Source organism: Pundamilia nyererei, unplaced genomic scaffold, assembly GCF_000239375.1.
Source record: "Pundamilia nyererei isolate P.nyererei 1_Seehausen unplaced genomic scaffold, PunNye1.0 scaffold00051, whole genome shotgun sequence".
NCBI lineage: Eukaryota > Metazoa > Chordata > Actinopteri > Cichliformes > Cichlidae > Pundamilia > Pundamilia nyererei.
In genome coordinates this window covers 2,922,660-2,942,544 of record NW_005187452.1, presented here as the reverse complement: position 1 = coordinate 2,942,544, position 19,885 = coordinate 2,922,660, and the positions used below count along the sequence as shown (strand labels likewise).

Here is a 19,885-nt window from a genome sequence, read left to right as displayed (position 1 = left end):
ACACACACACACACACACACACACACACACACACACACACACACGCACGCACACGCACACTTAAATGAGTGTATAGCACAACGGAGCCATGTTGACTTAACATGAGTCTAAAAAAATGCAGTTTTTTACAGGGGGAGCAGGATGTAAATCTATAGTTCTCTAGCTCTTTGCTGCCTTCTTTTTTACCACTTAAACAGACGCACAGTGATAGGTTCTTTTCTTACATTAAAAACTTGCCTCGCCTTTTAATGTTGAATATCCAGAGGACCATGCACATGACCGAAGAGTCTTCCTGCCCCATCTCATGACACAAGCCAGTAACTTCTGTTACAAGTACTTTTGTTTATTCGTTTCAGTATCGGTGTCCCTTTTAAATGTTGCCCAGTTCTTGGGAAAATGAACCCTAGTGTACTTTAATCCTCAAGAAAGAAAAGTGATCACCAGTTACGTCTCAACTGTTGCCCAAAACATCTTGCGACAGCCATTCATTTCATCTGTTTGTGGATCCTTTGAACACTGCTGTAGAAGGCAGTCCTGAAGGGCTTCACCCTCAGATGATAAAAAAGTGAATTATTGGTTTGTTTATCATGCTCTTAAAACCTAAAGTGCATTATTAAACAGAGAGCACATTAAAAGGGGAGTATTGTTAAAAGTGTTTTAAAAATCTTGTAAATCCCAGTAATTTATGTCACTGTGGTCGAAGAGGCTCGCCCTGGCCTTCTGGTTTTAATTTGCTCTAGGGTCTGTACCTGTGATGCTGCCTTTTTTCCCAGACACAATCTGACCGATGAAATGGAACCCAAGCAGAGCAGCAGTGGCCTTGTATAAAAATAAATAAATAAATGAACAAAAAAAGCAATTTACTGGCTAAAAAACCAATTAATCACTTTTCCATAACAAATAACAACACAAGGAAAAAAGGTCAAAAAGATTTGTGAACGGACATCAGTCTTTTCATTCACAGTCTTTTCTTCTCTATTTTGGGAATCTGCATCTATATTGGTGATGATGATTTATTATGAAGATGCTTTCAATATTTAGTTTTTTAAATGTCCCATTTCTCACCAGTACTGGAATACTGAGACACTCGAATACAAAATGAGAAAAAACAGGGATGTTGAATATAATGATGCAGACAGGGAATCCAGAAACTTCTAATGAAAACGAAAACAGTAACAAATAAGTCCACAGTACTAGCACCTGTATGAGAATGAAGTGTTTAAGAATACAGAGGTGGTTTGAGAATTAATTTAAATTAGAAGTGTTGTGCGTACATCATGGTGATGTCGTTTGAGTAAAAATCCCATCATCACCTAAGTTAATGGGACTCATCCTTTAAATATTTGTAAAAGACTTTGTGTCAGTCCATTAAATCTAAAAGCTATGATGCTATAATTGACAGAATAAATGAAAACTTGACTTGTGTAGTGTGCTGATAGTGTAGTAATATAACAGTATCACCAAGTCAAAGCCACTACATCCTCTGAGCACTAGAAAATGTTTCCCAGCTACTTATTCATCCACTGTTGTGAAATATCAGTGTCACTGGTGGAAGAATGAGGAAACCTGAAAGTTGTTGGATTTATCCTCTGGGAATCATGAACGTCTACTTATCAAATAGACATGAAGATATATGAGTCTGGATCAAAGTTGCAAACGGCCATATTCTTACAGTTGAAAGACCCGCTGTGTTGATGTAAAAATAAATAAATAAATAAAAATAAAAACAGCATATGCATTTTTAAGTAGCTGTCTTTCTGTATTATTTGATATCCTAAGTGTGTGTGGCGCTGTATTTGGTTTTTTTTTAATATAACTCTTGGATGTTGGCCTCACATAACCCACAGTGAATTTGAAAAATTCAGTTTCCTTTTCCCAAATAAACACGCTTCATCCAGCATGAGTCATTTCTGCAAGCTATGTCTGACCATTGTTTGACATGAGCCTCTGCCTATGCTGACAAGTGTAAGAGAAAACAAAACAAAAAATTTCAACATTTTGGACTGACTCTGCATCAGTCTAAAGGGTTGTGACTGGGCCCTGTCTGTGGCCAAAACCTGTTCCAGCCTCTGGGGACTCCCTGGCAAAGGCAACAATGGGTCAGAGCCCCTCCTTTGTGCAGTTGCCCTCCTTAATCAAACTAGCCAGAGGAGTGATTGGATTTTAATACTGCTGGGCCTACCGTAATAGTGTGATGGACGGGGGACTGGTGAATTGGAGCAAGATGTCAGCCCTCAGAGGCCTCCATTAATGATATTGCTTCATTTCTTAAAGTGGCAGGACTGTCTTGGGACGAGGGGATCACAGCAGTTGGCATACAGAGCCCTCCCCTCCCTTTTTGTACCCTCTTCCCCCTTTTTTTCATTTTGTTCTCTTTATCTCTCACTGACTCAGGACCATTTGTGCTGCTCCCTGTGTGTCCTCAGTGCCGAGGACCATTTCTTAAGCTGGTCACAGTATGTGGGCGTTTCCAGGCTGCTGCTGCTGCTGCTGCTGCTGTGGCACTGATGAAAAGGTGGACCTAACGCCTGTTTTTTAGGAAAGATTTTGCATTGATATTTAAAAATATTTCCACATCCAACAGATGCAAATAGATGTATAGCACACATATATAAAATTACGTATACTTCAGTGAGTGCATATATATGTGTTTTTGACAAACTATGGCCTCCCTTGGATGAAAAGATCAATATAAACTTGAACTTAATTTCCCTCTTTCATGAAAAGATGAGTCACTGTATTTGAAGCTGACAGGAACAGTATTTCAGCGGCATTTACATTTCATTTTCTGCTCTGAATGCTATAATTAAAGGTTATTTCTTTCCAAATTTTAACTCGTGAGTCAAGAGGTTAATTGAGCTTTAGTCCTAAATCTAAAACACAAAGACTTCCTAAAACATTCTTGAACTCCTGAACTGACACTGATATGACCCTCACGAACGCCAGTGTGTCTCCCTCAAACCTTTTGATGCCGTTTCTCATCTTAAGTGACTCACGCTCACTGCCTCATTGTTTGCTTCCAGTGACACTTGTTTGTCCTTTTTGTTCGGCTAATGACAGTTTTCCTTCTCAAAGGGAGGTGGCAAGTACAGGTGAACCCTCATTGTGTTTTATAGCAAGTCATTGTAAAGCGGGGCGGCTCCAGCCTTTCTCTCTCCTCCTAATGGGTGTTGGTGTGTTGTTTTTGCAGTAGATTTATGTGTGGGTGGGGCGCTGTGATTTACAGAGATCTGACACTGTCTCAGCAGCGATACCAGAGAGGCTGATTGTGGCTCTCTGTGTGTGTTCCAGGTAAGCCTGAGGTCTGCTCACCATCCCTGCTCACGCACACAACATGCCCAGAAACTTTTGCATGCACGGATGAGAGCATGCATGCTTCAGTGCACACACATATGGCTTTTGTGGTGTAATGCAAGTTGCTACTGTTGCAATGTCTTTCCCAACAGATTCACCTAAAGTACCATAGAATATAACAAAGAAACTTTGCTGCATGCAAAGTTCCCTCCTTTTGCAGTTTTAACTCATTTAAATCGAGATAGAAAATTGGCCTTAAAAAATAAAACATGTCGATCAAAATAGGTCACAGCACATAAAGGGACAATTTTTTTAAATTCAGCATTCTAAAATAGCTCATCACACCTCAGGGATTTTAAATGTTTACAGGATAATATGTGGATATTTACTCACTGTGTCATTTTCCCGTAAAAGCAACATTTATTCTCCAGGATCAATAGTGCACAAGATGCAAGGTAATACACACAGATGTTGACACTATCCTTTCATCATCACTGTAACCTAAGAGTACAGATGATTAAATTCTTGTCACCAGATGTTAAATTGGCTATTACCCATCTAAGATAAATTGGTCCTTAAATTTCACATTTAACACCTTGCCAGAGGTGGAGAAAACGTGTAAATACAGAATAAGATGCATTGAATTTCATACTGAGGGCAATGCTTGTTTTGTTTTTTTTGGCTGTTTCACATTAGAACAAATAAGACAAATAAAGATTTTTTTTTTATTTCATAGGAATCAATAATTTTTAAAGGAGTAATTCATTTCTAGGTTTGCTTCCTAGTTAGTTAGCCAGAATGCCAGAATAAGTAGACTTTGCTTCACATCTTTGTCATATTAAATTGTTTAATTTTAATAAATCTACTGAGAATCTCAGTCAACTCATTATTTCCAAACTTGTTCTCTTACCCCACCACACTGAGCCCCCTTTTGTCTTGTTTCTCTCTCTCTCTCTCTCTCTCTCTCGCTCTCTCTCTCTCTCTCTCTCTCTCTCTCTCTCTCTCTCTCTCTCTCTCTTTTTTAAAATAGAACAAAACGTCCAGATATGTCTCTGCATTAAGTCAGTTTGTCAGAAAGCTTCCCTTGAGAGTTTTGGACTTGAAGTTCGTCCCGGCTGTTCCTCTGCTGGTGGCCCCCAAAGCTACACCAAGGTCACAGTGGAACTCAAGAGTCGAAACTTTCGCAGAGACTTCACAGAAATCATGCACACGCCACTTTTACAAAATTTCGACTATGTAGTAATGCTAATTGAACAGTATGAGCACACTTTTTTTTCTAAAAGCAGTTTTCTGTCGTTCACTTTTTTTCTTTTTGTTTTTCTATCCGTACGAAATTCAACCTTTCTAAAAGCAGAATATAAACTGTCTTGATGAGAAAATCAGAGACGGTCAACATGAGGATGTTAGTTTAACAATACTAATAATAATAATAATAATAATTTGTGGTCTACCAATGGCAAGGCTGTTAGATTAAGTGGGTGGTTCACATAATATGACAGTTCTACATTTTTTAAAATTACTTATGCAAGTCAAATCGACACAAAGTACATTAATCTCTTTACTCTGTGTCCCATTTTTTTTGTCTATGTGCCTAAATAGTTGGATAGCTTCACTTTAACCACTGATTACCTAAAATTCATCAAAAGGAAAAAAAAAGAAAAGGAAAAACGAGTTCGGAGTGTCTTTATTTTTCTGTATTATTATTTTAACTTTATCAGATGTAATATCACATTTAGTAAACGGCAAACTGCTACGTTTGATGAACGCGAATGTGTATTATGAATGTGTTCGTGTTCAGTGCAGGATTACTGTAGATTATTACTAAAAATTACCAAGCAAGAAAAAGTAAGAAAGAAAGCAGCAATTTCATGAGGAAATTACTTCATTGGGGCCTAAAGAGCTCAAGATAAAATAGTGCCGTAGCAATACCTAGAAAACGTTAAAATTTAACAGCAATTAAGGATCATTAATAAGAATAAATAATAATTATAAAGTGATGAAGGTCCATAAATATCTGACCCGTTCTATTAAATCATATAGAGTGCCATTTTGAATATTAGCTACAGTTGTTGTTTGGGGGGGGGGGGGCGGAGAAACGAATGCAAAACTGGATGTGGAAATCCAAAACGAGGCATTGTTATTTCCTTGTGCATTTCTTGTTTTTCTCTAGAAAACAGAACAAAAACTTGTCGAAAAAGAAAAATCAAATAAATAAATAAGTGAGCCACTCGTGAAAGATGCGTCGTGAGGAGGGCGGCACTGCTACTTCCCTCCTGATCTAATTACGCCCACCCCTCCACCAATTAGAGAATTACATCACACCTTTAAATGGACTCCTCCTCTTAATCATTAATGACATCGTGTCACTCCCTCCAACAGCATCTAGTTGCACTGTGGCAACATGACACGCGCAGACTCGTTATCAGCTCTGCTAGAAGTTAATCGGGTGTCGGTGGTTCTGGGTCAAAGTTGGGAGGTATAGATTTAACAGGGTATCTGTCATAGCTTTAATGCAACGAACCGGGATACAACAAAGCCTATACAATGTCTCCATTAAAATTAAGTCTGTATGGAAAAGAGTGAGAGCTGCAGACAAAGTAGCCTTAGGTGCGTGTGTGTTAGTGCGTCTACTGAGCAGGGATCAGCGGTGTTTATTTTGGTTCTTATTTAACACACTGGGAGGAAACGCCCACTGATAGATGTGATAGAAGATCGTACTCCCAGCAGCTGGGCTACTTAAGCTCATTGTATAGATGTCAGAGGGTCTGATCTCTGATCTGTATTGGCAGCGCGGGATCGCATAAGAACTGAAAACATAAGATGGAAAATAAACTTCACACCCGAACGCCTGAGTCAAATGATTTTTGTCGAGTGTAATTGCGCGTTTAAAGGTTATTGAAGAGTTCGCCCTTTTCTAATTCAGTGAAAGTTCTCTCTTTTTCAGTTACATTTGCATGTCCGGATTTTAAAATAGACTTGTAGAGCATCTAAGCAAAAAAGGAATTATTTTTCACTTTAAGCAGAATCGATGATGTAACTCCACAAATAAAGCCTGAGCTTGTGTTATTTTAACAAATGTGGCTCGATTTGATTTTATTATTTTTATTATTATTATTGTTTTAAAATAATAATAGAAATTGCAACAGCGTCCATACATTATAGGAAAACGTCCCTTAATGATTTTCTGGGAGGGAGAGTTAATAGGCCTGGCATTCTTGCCTGTAAACGCCATTGTTATTCCTCGCTTATCTATGTTATCCTAATCAGCTCGCATTGTTTGCCTATCTTATTTGAAATAGCTCGATTACAAATCTATTATCTGCCCTTTGTCATTCAGCTTCACAATTAAGACACTGACAGAGCACGAAAAACAAAAACTGCAAACATTTGTTTTGGTGAAAAGGCGCCCGGTGTAAATACGAAAAATAAATCACTATATTGAGTCTAAAAGAAAGGAAACGATGCTCAAAAATGTTTCTAGTTATTTCCGATAGAAATCGATTAAGAGAAGTATCCGAAACCATTAAGTCTGTTGTTGGCACTGAAGACGCTTTTCACTCTTGTATCTTCCCTTTTGTTTTAGATTCCACAGAACCAAAAGTGCATTGAGTGAGAAATTCTTTAGAGCAAATGTAATAGACTAAATACCTAACAAAAAAAATTAAAGTGAGTAAATTCCTACGTACATCTTAAAATGCTTTATCCACAGATTTCACATAAATGATGACTTTGGTTTGTGTGTGGTTTGTTACACAGTGCAAGATATGCCAGTCCATTTAGTCAGAGCTGTCATCTCGGCTGACCCGAGTGCAATAACGCAATTTAGTAAAGGAAAATAAACCGAAGAGGAGAAGTGACCCTTTACGAGCTGCTCTCAGTTCCCCTCAGTTACGAGGGGCTTTGCTGAGGGTTTGAGTGTGTCAAAGGTGGGGGGTGTTTAGTTTGTTGTGGCTTCAGTCAGTGTATCGTTTGCAGGTGATGCCAGGACTAGATAAGAGGTCGCCGATCCCTGCGCGCTGTCTAGACCGGCTTGTGACTCAACTAGAGTAACTGGACTGAGCAGAATTTACAGCAGATTTTTGCCCCCGAGATAGTAAATGACCACTGGCCGATTCCTGCCATATAACCGAAGGGGAATACACCGCAAGATGGAGGGGGGTGATAAGACCACAGAGCCAGCTTCACTTAGGTTGAACAGGACAAACAACATATTCAGCGTAGCAGAAATTAATGCTTTTAAAATACGAAACACGCCCTAGAATGAAATTTGTAGGTAATTTGTTGCTGTGTTTTTTTAATCAGAAATTACACGCTGTCAGGAAGAGTGAAAATCTGTTCCCTGTATTTGGGACTGGACTGAATTTATTTTTATCACAATAAAATCGCCTGAAAATCTTAATTAGGTCCATAAAGTGGCAGATGGGCAGTAGTTACTAATTTTAAAGCGTTTTTTTTTTTAAATATATTAAATTGCATTGCTTTATAAATGCACATGTGAAATAATAATGCGCCTGTACAATGACTGGTCACGAAGACACTTTATGTATTCAGTGTTTTTATTTTTTTCTCAGTTAATAATCCCTTAGCGAATCGCTTTCCTAACAATAAATAATATAACAATAATTTACTTTTTGTTCGAGAAGCTCAAACAACCTGTTTCTTGCCCTTAAGATAAAATATTTTACAACACGAATACTTTGCAGATTATCATGCTCTGACCTTAAGACAAAACGTCAACTGGACTCGACAACGAAATGAATGTATCAAAAATTCTCATGTTGAAAAAAAACAAGACACATTATGATCACATTAAATTGCAAGATGTCCATCTGGATCACCGTGGAAATGTTTCCAATTTGTTTCTGACGGTTGGTTTGTTGTAATATATCCATCGGGAGGTATTCTGTACATCTTCGTTCTCCGTATCAAGTCATGCAACAATTGTTCTGCTTAGTTTTTTGTCAATGAAAACTCCGGAAAAAAAGAAAGAAAAAGAAAAGTCGGAGTCAATTGGTGCTCTCTTGGTTCCGACTTCTGCGTGTCAGGAAAAAAATGCTTTCTCCACTGAAAATTCGGGCGATGTGATGAGTTGGTCACATGCAAGGGACCGGGATCATGCTGCAACTGTCCTTGCAGGAGGGATGACCATTAGGTCTGGATGGCCCCGTTTCACGTCTCCACCGGGCTGGGTACCATACTGTTCGGGGTGTCCGGTAACTGAGAAGACAAAGAAGTCACGTCGCTGCCCGAGGAGTTCCCGAGAGATCCCGATTCAGAGAAAGACACCTGAGAGCAGAAAACAACGTACCAGAATACTGCTTTAGTACCTTTTTTTTTTAGTTTTTGTTTTTTGCAAGTGTGAAAGTGTGAAAGTCCAGCTTTACTTTTGCAAAGCACACGACGCACACGTGGCCCAATATAATTACTTTGCATGTGAGTGCGTGCATGTGTTGCATATCTGTATTTGACCGCATGCTACAGAATTTACTGGCTGTTGTTTTCGTGCACATGCAGTGCACCAGCAGCCTGTATAAATCATGTCACATTCAGTCTGTCCTGAACACACACACCAGTTGTTGAAAAGCCGGCTGATCCAGGTCGCTCTGCAGGGCGAATTCACTCAAAGCTTTCCACGGAGGCTGGTAGGTCTGAACCTCCACTGGGTTTCCCTGCACGTTCCCCTCGTGTCGAATTGGACTCCCAGCCACAAGTGGCGTCCCCGTGAGGCCCTGCAGGCTCTGAGAATATTTTACAAAAACACACAGAATAAGAACGATGTGTCTCTTTTCTGCAAGGAAGAATTTGTCAACAACTGTGGTGTCCAGAGAACTTCTGTTTATCCTTCTGACCCCTATAAACCCTGCACATGCTCATCTTCATGGACCACTTGTGATGAGTGCAATATTTGTGGGAGGAAAATAAATAATAATAAATAATAATAAATAATAAATAAAGGACGGGGTTTTTATTGAAGTTTTTTTAGGGGCGGAAAAAAGACTGAAAAACTGATCTAATACAGAGAAAGCTTGTATACAGAGAACCCTTTTTATCTTTTATGGCAGGCAGCTGAAGTCAAAGTAGGTGATTTATTATTCATTGACATAAAGTTTGAATACAGCATAGCACTGCAAGGGTGCACTGGGCCTCACTCTAAGTAAAGGTAAGTCGAATCACAAGTTTACAAAAGGTTAAACGCAAAGGATTAGCTTCTACTAATGGAAAAATAAAAATTCACAAAGCAAACAAAAAGAAAAAATTCACAAGCTATCAGGTTATTTTCGTGGGAGTTGCATCTGTTTGCAACTTTGCAGGAGAACTTGTATGTCACAAAGATGTATGGCAGCATCAAACAAATAACCGAGTTCACATTCAGGTCATGGCTTTAAATGAAAGAACGATTGAAGATAGTAATTAAGCGGTCAAACTTACGAAGATGCTTACAGTCTTATCGCTCTGCTGCTGCTGCTGGAGCTGCTTCATGAGGATAGATTTCTTTTTGTCTTTGCAGCGCTTGTTCTGGAACCAGACCCGGATCACCCTTGGGCTCAGGCCAGTCATTTCCACCAGCTGCTCCTTCATCAGCGCGTCCGGCCTCGGGTTGGCGTTGTAGCAGGTCCGCAACGTGTGGAGCTGTTTCTCGTTCAGCACCGTCCTGACCCGCGTTGTCTTCTCCGACTGCTTGTGGACGTGGTTCCGATGCGGAGCCTGCCGCACCGTTACAGGATCTGCTGAGGACGGAGAAAGGGTCTGTCAGTGACTGTGACACACTAAGAAGGTCTTGTACAGGAAACATTAATGTTTTGATACAATTACTCTGCAGCCCATTCGTCTCAATCTGTGCACTTTCGCCTTCTAAATCACTTTAGATGGATTTGCATTATGCAGGAAAAACCAGCCATATTCATCAGCCTGACGTGAATTAAACTAAGACAAGAAAAAAAAACTCTGCAACGTTTTTAAACCACGTTCCAGTAAACTGCTGTTTAAATCAATATTGCCAGAAATGCCCGCTGCTTTAATTTTTATCTGAAGATAAGAAAAACAATTATGATTTCTACAGTCTCTCGCAGTGTAATAAAATAACGCACAATAAGCGTAAAAATCGATTTGTTACAATTAATAACAGTTTTTCAAGGCTGCACTTTCCGGCTGAACTCACGTCGTGAATCGCTGTCGCCATAAAAGGGAACATTTTTATTAAATGTGAAAAAGGAGCAGCGATGGCACAGCTAGAGACCTGTGTTTTACTGACGTGTACAAACCTGTTCTGTTTTACTAATCAGGAAGTTGTGAGCATAATTCTCACGTTTACTTTATTTTCTTTCTGTGGTCAAACGCCCTCAGGATCTCTGCGAACACACGTACACACACGCACACACTGTCACTGCCGACTCAAATACCAGATTATTCAGATAATGGCAACAGAGCAGGTTACTCCTAACGAGATCAATTATGAAATTAGCCCTAAGAAAGGTCGCAGCACACAGCTGACGCACACAAACACACACACACACACACAGTCCAATCACAACAAATTACTTGCATGCTGAGGAGCGGAAGAAGTTTTAAATAATAAGAATAATAAGAATAAACCTTGACCATTTTACAAGGATTTTATTGATAATTTGTACATAAACTCTTATAATTTACAAGTTTTTATAAAAGAGCGTTTTTAGGATATAGTTTCAATAAATGCACAGGGCCAACAAGAACAACAACAATAATAATAATAATAATAATAATAATAATAATAATAATAATAATAATAATAATAATAATAACTGACCTGCCAGGTGCAGCGGTCTGTTGGAGTGGATGTGTCCGGGACTGACGGGGCTTCCTGCGGAGCTCCTCTCCAGCAGCAGGCTGTGGTCTGCCCGGCACAGCAGCTCCTCTTCCCGGAGAGAAAACTCGTCTCCCGGCAGCAGTTGCCTGCTGCACACGGAGCACCGAAAACACTCGATGTGGTACACGTTATCCCGAGCTCTCATCACCAAATCGCTGCTGCTGAACCCCAGGTTGCATTTTGCGCATTTAATTCCAAACAGCCTGGCAAGAATAGATTCATTGAATAGCATTAAAAATCTGCGGGAAATGTAAATAACAACACACACACACACACAAACTTTGGGGTGTTCAGTCAAAGATGTAAGTTTTAGCTCTTTTAAGCGTTTAAGGCATCATATCATATATTTTCATTGATAACATGTTAAAGCAGTGTGTAGGCCTAGATATGTTTTTCGTTAGTGCAAAATTTTATAATAAATTGCGCATTTAGGATGTATGTTACAGAGGTGTTCTTGTGATTTAGATTTTATTTTGTGTCCACAGTTCACTCACTTTTTTCATAATAGAAATTGTAATCAATAGCCTAAATACATCCAACATTAAATTTATACCGACTAATATCACTCGATAATTAGGGGATTTTTTTTAATCCTACCTTACATAATCTCTTTTGCAGTAGGTTTTGCCGTCCCGGACGAAACAAGTACAGGTCTCATCCAAGTACTGGCTGCACTCCGCACACTTTAGACAGGCTGCGTGCCACTCCAGATCGGGAGAGACTCTCAGTATGTACTGGTCATGGATCTGACTTCCACATCCTACACACATCGCGAATCCTGGCTTCTCTGCAAAGAGTCCACAGACTGAAAATGCATCCGAAAGAAACACGACAAACAGCTGCACCATTTATTCCTATAATGTTTCACTGTGAGGGTTTTTTTTAAAGTAACTTCTCTGTTTTGCAGACTTGACAACACTTGCTGTTATGTAACAGCTGGGGACTTTAGCCAGTACTCAAAAAGCAAAATACGGAATCGTTTCGTTTATCACAATCTCACCTGAAACACACAGCCACACAAATTACTTTAGTATTACTGAGAAAATAAGTGAAATAATCGGCGCACTGCCCAATATATCATGTAGCCACAGCGACGAAAACAAAATCTGCCACTTAAAACTTGACCGAACAGCTTGGCTTACTTACTTTTGGAATGATCCCCCATATCACCCAAGAAAGAAGAGCTGAAAATAATATCCACCATACAGGACGGGTAGAGGGGATTGTAGACGAGGAAAAGATGTAAGAAGATGAACTGCCCCTTCGCCTGCCTCCCTGATAACTTGTGTCTCTCCGGACTGGAGGGGGGCCGAAGAGGCTGCAGGGTCCCACGCGCTGTTCTTCTGACGTCATTACGTCAACATCGGACTCTCCAATCGCTCCACCGCACCTCTCCTCCATTCTGGCAAATAATAAATAAATCTCGTTGATGTGTATGACTGACAAAAGCGTCGGAGTTCAGATGTTCATATTTTGTTTGTTTTTTAACAAAGATAAAATAAAACCGTATAAAGGCAACGAATCATTTTGACTCGTGTTGGTAAGAAAAATATGTTCATCATCAAAATCCTGTTGAATCATTTACCATTAAAAAAAAACATCTAAATGATCCTTATGTTTTTACTAAAACTACTCTTAAGATTAAAATCCTTCTTTACTCAATGAAATGAGCCTGATTATTAAAGATGATATTATTTAGAGCACCTTGGGAATTACTCGTCAGTGTTCAGCTCGGTTCAGCTGTACTGCATAGATTCAAGAGGTGCAGCATTTCCATATTGCTTCCAATGAATTATTGATTAATCAAATAAACTATCTTAAATATCAGATAGAGCAAACTAAATCTGCCATGGCAAAATATGTTGCTGCTTTCTTCCATATCACATTTGCAAGCCTGGAAGAAAAGTCCGTGCATATTACTGCCCATATCTTCTTTTAAGTGTCTTTGAACCCAAAATAAGACATTAGTTCAGTTATAAGTACTTTTATAAATAAATTCAGCGTTTCTGAGCACAGTCAGTCTTCTGCTCTGTTCGGTCTGCTCATCTATGAGAACAAGGCCACCTACTGGAGGAAAACCAGAACTGCGTGTTAAAGGGCAGAATTGAGCGTGGGGCTGAGCATAGCAATTAGGACTGGCATCAAATAAATCAGTTAGTCAATCTACAAGAAAACTAAAGCTAACTAAAGAGAACTACAGATCTATGAATTTCCACAGGTCTACTTTGATTAATCATACAATTAAAGTTTACTGGTCTTTGTGAGTAGATGGAAACAACTAATGAAAGCATTCTCAACAGTCCGAGATGTTGATTTTTACATGTAAGGTCACTTTTCCCAGTTTAATTATATTAAAAGGATCTCTGCATGGGAAAATGAAAATTGTCGGCTCAGCAGTTGCATTCGGAACCATTGTGACAGTCATTTCCACACTCTGTCAGGGTCAAGTCCATATGCAAAAATTTGATAAGAAATAAATATTGAAATAATTGCAAAACACTCAATTTTTTCTCTCTCCCCTCTCTCTCTGTCTTTTTCTATATGTTCCATAGAATTAGTTAAACCAAACAATTAGAAGCTTTTTGTTCTCGATTTGGACGTCTGAGTTTCTCCTTAGGCAATAATAATTGTTGAATGTTATCTTGTGATGTTTCTGTTGATATTTTTGTTTCTCTTTGTCAGTTTATTTTCAACTCTAGATATTTTTCTGCATCTTCCTCCTCTATATTCTCTCGTTTGCACGGGTTTAACAAACACAACAACTGACAGAAGGGCTCCCAAATAAGTGTTGATAATATCCTTCAACTCTGGTTCATGCTAAGGGTAAAAAAATGTGTCCAAAGTTCTGTAAAGAGTTACAGCAGATTCTTTGAGATTTTAACTCATAAAAAGCAAATCAAAGTGCACTGCTGCCAGTGGTGATATCAGCGAGGTGGGAAGAGGGCTGTCATGCCTAATCACCAGAGTAATCCAGTGTTTACCACTCAAAATTACCAAAATTAGCAGAAGTAGCTGATTTATAAAGTGTAGCTTTGAGAAATACATGTAGGTTTTGATGGTGTTTAGTTTTCTAGAGAGGATTGAATTTTATTAAATGAAATCTACATTTATAAGCAAAAATGCTAATGGTAAAAAATTGTGATTTTTTTTACCATTAGCATACATATAATTATGTATGCTAATGGTCAATATCTCTCTGCTGTTCTGCTTTAGAAAAATGAAATCCACTTTCTTGAGTACGTTAAGTCACATGTAAGCCACTTCCTATTATACAGTCTATGTGCAATGCCTAATATTAAACATTGTATCTTTTACTTAATATCAACAAGAAACATGGTTAGCTGTTTAGCGCCAAAGAGATTTTTCTTTTTAAAGCACTTTTTTCTTGTTTACTTTACTTTCGCTTTTATTTTTGCCTTAATATTCCAAGTAATAAGAATGCACACAAGGAATCATACAATAACGTCTTATCTGGTAAACCCAGGCTCACTCTATAGCGTATTCTCTTTTATAATATTATAATATTGATACATTTATATAGTGAAGTGCTTGGATAGACATGAAAGAGCCAGATGTCCAGATATATATTTTATTATGCATATTGGATTTTTCATCGCAATGTTCTCGTGCATATAAAATGTCTTTCTTTTAGATCAGTGACCTAATTTTGTAACTTGTGATTGTTCAATAGAACTGTCAGCTTGCAGATCTAATGGTATTTCAATTGAATTAGGTTGCATTAGACTACATCATAGGTATTCCAATTCAACTCATATTGATCTTTATTTCTAGACTAGGCTTTAGTCTGTTTAGTATTAAAACAATATGTTGTGTGTGACTGATTCAATATGTCTGATTCACCAGCATCGGTCACTTTAGGTTGCATTAAATATAAAATATATTTCAGAAAGCAGTATGATATTCAAGCCACTGTTTTTACCATTTCAGAAGGGGTTTAAATAATAAAGAAAGTTGTTGCTGATATTTTTGAAACCAGACAGAATGGTGTATGCTTTCACATGACCTTTTCGCCCAACCTTAAGTGGGCTCATTATAACCATTACTTTAACTTTCATGGGCTCAGTCATGGTCACTGAAGATCTTTGATGGCTTTGTAAGCCTAAAATGTTATGGTTCTCTTTACAGCCGAGAACTTCCTTTTTAATCCTCCCCCGAGTGTCTACTCACCTGGCTGTTGAACTATTTCAGATCTAATTGAGTTCAAATCTCAAGAAACGTTTGTCAGGGCCGTGTATCCTGATCAGGTTTGTGCTAGGCTAAAAGTTAAGTACTATAAATAAAATGAAGGAAATTTATGTCTCTGTCATTGCTACCTTTCCTCCTGAGGAAGAATTATAAAGCGATATCATGGAAATATATCATAATATTAATAAAGAATTGACAAGGCCTGGTCGATTCTGTAGAAATATCCATTACGTTTGGTGCTCTTAATCATTCAACTTTTTTTGGGCAGTGTTTTAGCCAGAATGTGTAGTCTAAAGAATAAAACTCTGAATAAAAAGTATCAGGTACCGTCACTGTGTGGCTAATACTGTGGGGTCAAGGGTTGCGTGTGTTTTATTTATATATTCAGTCTGCAGTGTCAGGAAATATCACACACAGCAACATTGTTTGTGACCTGTTACTGACTTGATCTGGCCCAGCCAACCTAGTTGTCACTCTGGAATAAAAGCCTCCCAGAAGAATCTCTAATCACTGTTTGATGGGGCCCATTAACCTCATGAAATATATATGTGTGACTGAACTCATCCACTTAAACTTTGGCAAGAGCCAAATGTTCTTGTTTGGAATTCAGTTGGGCATTCCCGCTCCGCATTACTGAACTTTTCACAGTGACTCGTTTGCTCTTGAATGTTTTGGGTTCGATGGCACTTTGCCTCCATTGTCAGACCTATAAGTTATTTACAACGCCCATCCGTTCAAACCCTCCACAAGCTGGATTCAGTTGACATTGTGCCAGTTTGTATATCTCTGCTGGAGCATCTTTTTTTCTTTCATATCGACACACATTGTTATAATTAAAAAGATATGTGTCATTTTTCCAAAAGCATTTTTCATTTTGGACATGTTGGACTTGTTCATGAAAAGTTAGAACAACTGAGAACATGTTTTTTTGTTTATTCATCATGTCTGTCGTATTTGCCAGGCCACAGTGTGTACATGTGTGATTTGCTCATGAATTGCCTGTCATTGCTGGTTTAAATGAAGCTTGGTATGTATTCAAAAAGTAAATGAAGTTTTAATATATACAGTCTCAGAGGGCAAAAAATCTCTCACCTCAAGTCAGTTTACATTTATATTTTCACATTAATTAAGGGGCTGAACAGCAGAGATAACATCATACTACTGTGTGACCTGGTGAATGAACTGAATTTTGGATGTTATGCTAATTTTTTGTATATGCAAATGTGAGGTTTTGTGATGTGTGTGCATTCCTTTGTGTATGGCTGTGTGTGTCTTTTTCGCTGCATGTGTCTTGTGACATAACTGCTGTCTTTCTCCCCAGTGATGTGCAGATTTGCCATAAGCCGAAAATTGTAATGGACACACTGTTTATCTGTCTCAAACCAATGACTCAATGCATTTTTTTATGCAGTGTCATTTTAAAAAATTTTTTTATAAAAACCAAACACAAAAATCATGAACTGGAATATTTTTAATAATCACTTAAAATTCACTTTTAATTGAAGATTACTTTTATCTGATTTAAATACACCCGTTTATTCAAATAAAAATATACATAACTGATACATAATAACCAAGACTTCTACTATTAGTGTAACACATTTTACCCCTGCATAAGATTTTTTGTTTTGACATGCTCATTTAAATATTTCCGCAAAAAAAAAAATTCATTCAAACATCCAGATTCTAAGATCTGATCAAAATCTTCTGAAGTCACTGTAATTATTTCAATACATAACATTGTTTTATTGTTGTGTGTTTTTCAGTGTTATATGTCCTCAAAAATGCCTGTGCTAGAAAAAAAAAAAGAGCACAAAAACACTTCCTTTATGCAAGTGAGGTCGTTCTGAGAGGGTAACCATGTTGCAGATTTATAATTCATCATTCTTCAGAGTTAATGCAGTATTCACGTGATAATTAGTATTAATTTTTGATTGGTGCCTCAGGGCAGCTCTGCATTGTTGGACTGAAAAACCTGCACCATTATTACCTTATTAGTGTAACTGTCAGCCGCCTGTTTTATTTTACAAATGCACATCTTGTATTTTTCTTATCAGCTGCTCTCATCAGCACAGAGCAGGCATCTTGTTATCGCTTATCAGTGACTTTACCAACAGGATGTCACTTAAATGAGCAAAGAAATATCTTTGTTCGGACCAGTCAAAACAAGACCATCAGTTAGTGTGAGGGCCTCACCACAATGAATCACATCATGTATATACTTCTAATGTCCAGTTTTATGTTGCTTGTGAAGCTCGCACACAAGAATTTCACTCACATGTGCTGTACCAATGTACCTGCACATGTGATGTGACAATAAAAGTGATTTGATTTGATTTTGATTTGATTTGATTTGATTTGATTTCTGTTTATGTTTTACTATTAACAAATTCATTTTACTAATTGTTTATTGATTAAGTAATTTTGTTAAGTTTACTGTAGCATTGTATCTGCATTTTGTCTAGTTTTAGTACAGATGGATTCATAAGGTTTTTGGACAATAAAATCTTTTTTATTTTTTGCCTCTGTACACCATCACAATAGATTTTAGATCGATGTGCAACTGAAATGCAGTCTTTCAGCTTTAATTTGAGGTTTTTTGGCTCTTAATTTGGTCTTCAGTAACTGAAAAGGATGAAACACATTCTTTGTTGGGGCTGAAATCAGGTGGCCAATTTAGACTGTGACCATTTGCAGCATCTAATCGAATCTGAGTGCTGTACTCTTCAGAATAAATGGTACTTCTATCATTATCACTTCTATCAGTAGTCACATCATCTTTTTAACAATGCTGGCGCGGTTCCACTACATCCTGATGCCTCCACCATGTTCTGATCACAAGCTGTTTCTCTCTTTCTCCATACTTTTCTCTTGTTGTAAACACTTATTATGTTTTCATTTGTAAAGTGCTGTCTTGATTGTAGACTTTGATATACCTGCTGCCTGACTGTGTGTTTGACTTGGTTAGATGTTGTGAACTTGTTGTTCTTCACTATGTTTAGTTGTCTGGTTTTTTGGTGTAGCTGAGCTGGCCGGCACATTCGTTCTTTTTAAGAATGTTGATTCATTTTCTTTTTTTACTTCTCTGATGGGTTTATTTTGGTCTTTGGCTCTCATATTGAGAGTTCCAGTGAAAAGCAGCCACACTTGGAATCAACGTCACATCTTCTATCTGCTTCTATTGTCATGAAATAACAAGTTAACAGCTGGCTATAAAGCTGAAATTCTGCACTCTTAAATTTACAAAAATTGGGAAATTGTCCAAAAATTTATGGACCTAACTGAAATGAGTTTTGGAGTGGTGGCAGAAAGTAAGTCGTTTTTATTGTGATCTCCATGTGTTTATTTTTTACCACACTCACACTGTGATGGGGGCTTTGAAATAGACATTTTTCTATTTTTTTTTCCTAACAAAAAAAAAGAGAGAAATGAATCATGATTTTTCACCCATTTAAGACAACTCATTATGTCTGAATGTTGAGTGTGTCCAAGCTTTAGTCAGTTGCTCTAGTCTGCTTACAGACCAGCTGATAATCTTAGCTGTGTCAGGATTTCCCGGTTTTGTAAAGCACTCATGTCCTTACACCTGAGGGGAGCTTTTCTGTGTGAAGGAAGAGGTTTCAGCATCACTTTGGGGTATTTTATTAACAGGACAGCAGGTGCAAGATTCCCTGACCTGCTGCCTCCACCAGCTGTGTGAGTGTGTGTGTGTGTGTGTGTGCACATGGTGTGTGTGGGAGAGTGCGTGTATGTTTATGAGCATGGCGAAACTAAATGGCAGACAGTCAGAGCTCTGGGAAAACTGACTGACCTGGCAAAACTACTGGTGACTCTGGTGAACCAAAAACCTGCCGACTGCTGCCTCAGTCATTTTTTCTCCTGAAAAAGCTGTTTGTTTCCAGTTGGATACTGAAGGCAAAGGGTCTGCTTTTCTTGGGGCTTTTTTTTGTTTGTTTTTTTCTCAAGTGAAAAAAGGCCCTCTAGATTGACAGCGCCTTTCATACTGTATTATCCGGCCTGGCTTTTAACTCCAGGAGAACTGTGTTCACAAATTGATGCTCTGCTCCTCTGGGGCTGTAGCTGAAACATTAAATTGTACTAAAATATTCATATGTGAGTGCATTTAGCTGAGAGCAATTGATGTGCGACTCCCCAGAGGCCAGATGGAAATGCTGCAGGGCCCCCAGCACGCGCTGGCAGACACCCTGAGCTCTAGTCGGGACAGTGATTGTGATTTAGCTGAGGCTACAAAGTAAGGCCAAATTAAAGGCTACTGAAGTCAGGATGTCAGTGACTGCACTAGTGTCCAGAGATACAGCAAAATATCGAGTCACTCATGCGCAGTTGAAAAATTAAAGACTATCTAGACTTTTAAGGGAAGAAAAATCATTAAGAAAACAACTGAATGATTTATTGGTGAATTACTTTTCTGCTCATTCTGAACAAATAAGTAATTAGTACAAAAATGAACGATCGGGTCAATCTGATAGAAACCCTGCTTCTTGTTCTGAAACATTTTAAGGAGAGAATAGAATTTAT

The 19,885-nt window shown here is 38.2% G+C and overlaps 1 protein-coding gene across 3 annotated transcripts; it reads right to left on the bottom strand.

Annotated features, from left to right (window-relative positions):
- Window positions 1–7,840: 7,840 nt before the first annotated feature.
- Window positions 7,841–12,419, bottom strand: isl2b (ISL LIM homeobox 2b). 3 transcript variants are annotated; one of them, XM_013910898.1, is made up of 6 exons: window positions 12,287–12,419; window positions 11,738–11,927; window positions 11,081–11,343; window positions 9,724–10,022; window positions 8,865–9,032; window positions 7,841–8,580 (listed from the first exon to the last, which is right to left on the bottom strand). In XM_013910898.1, exons 1-6 carry the CDS (start codon window positions 12,342–12,344, stop codon window positions 8,464–8,466), a joined length of 1,095 nt encoding a protein of 364 aa, XP_013766352.1. In that variant the 5' UTR covers window positions 12,345–12,419; the 3' UTR covers window positions 7,841–8,463. The 3 variants fall into 3 exon arrangements, with proteins under 3 accessions (XP_013766352.1, XP_005733423.1, XP_005733424.1); XM_005733366.1 differs by having other exon boundaries at window positions 9,736–10,022; XM_005733367.1 differs by having other exon boundaries at window positions 9,736–10,019.
- Between the last annotated feature and the right edge of the window lie 7,466 nt (window positions 12,420–19,885).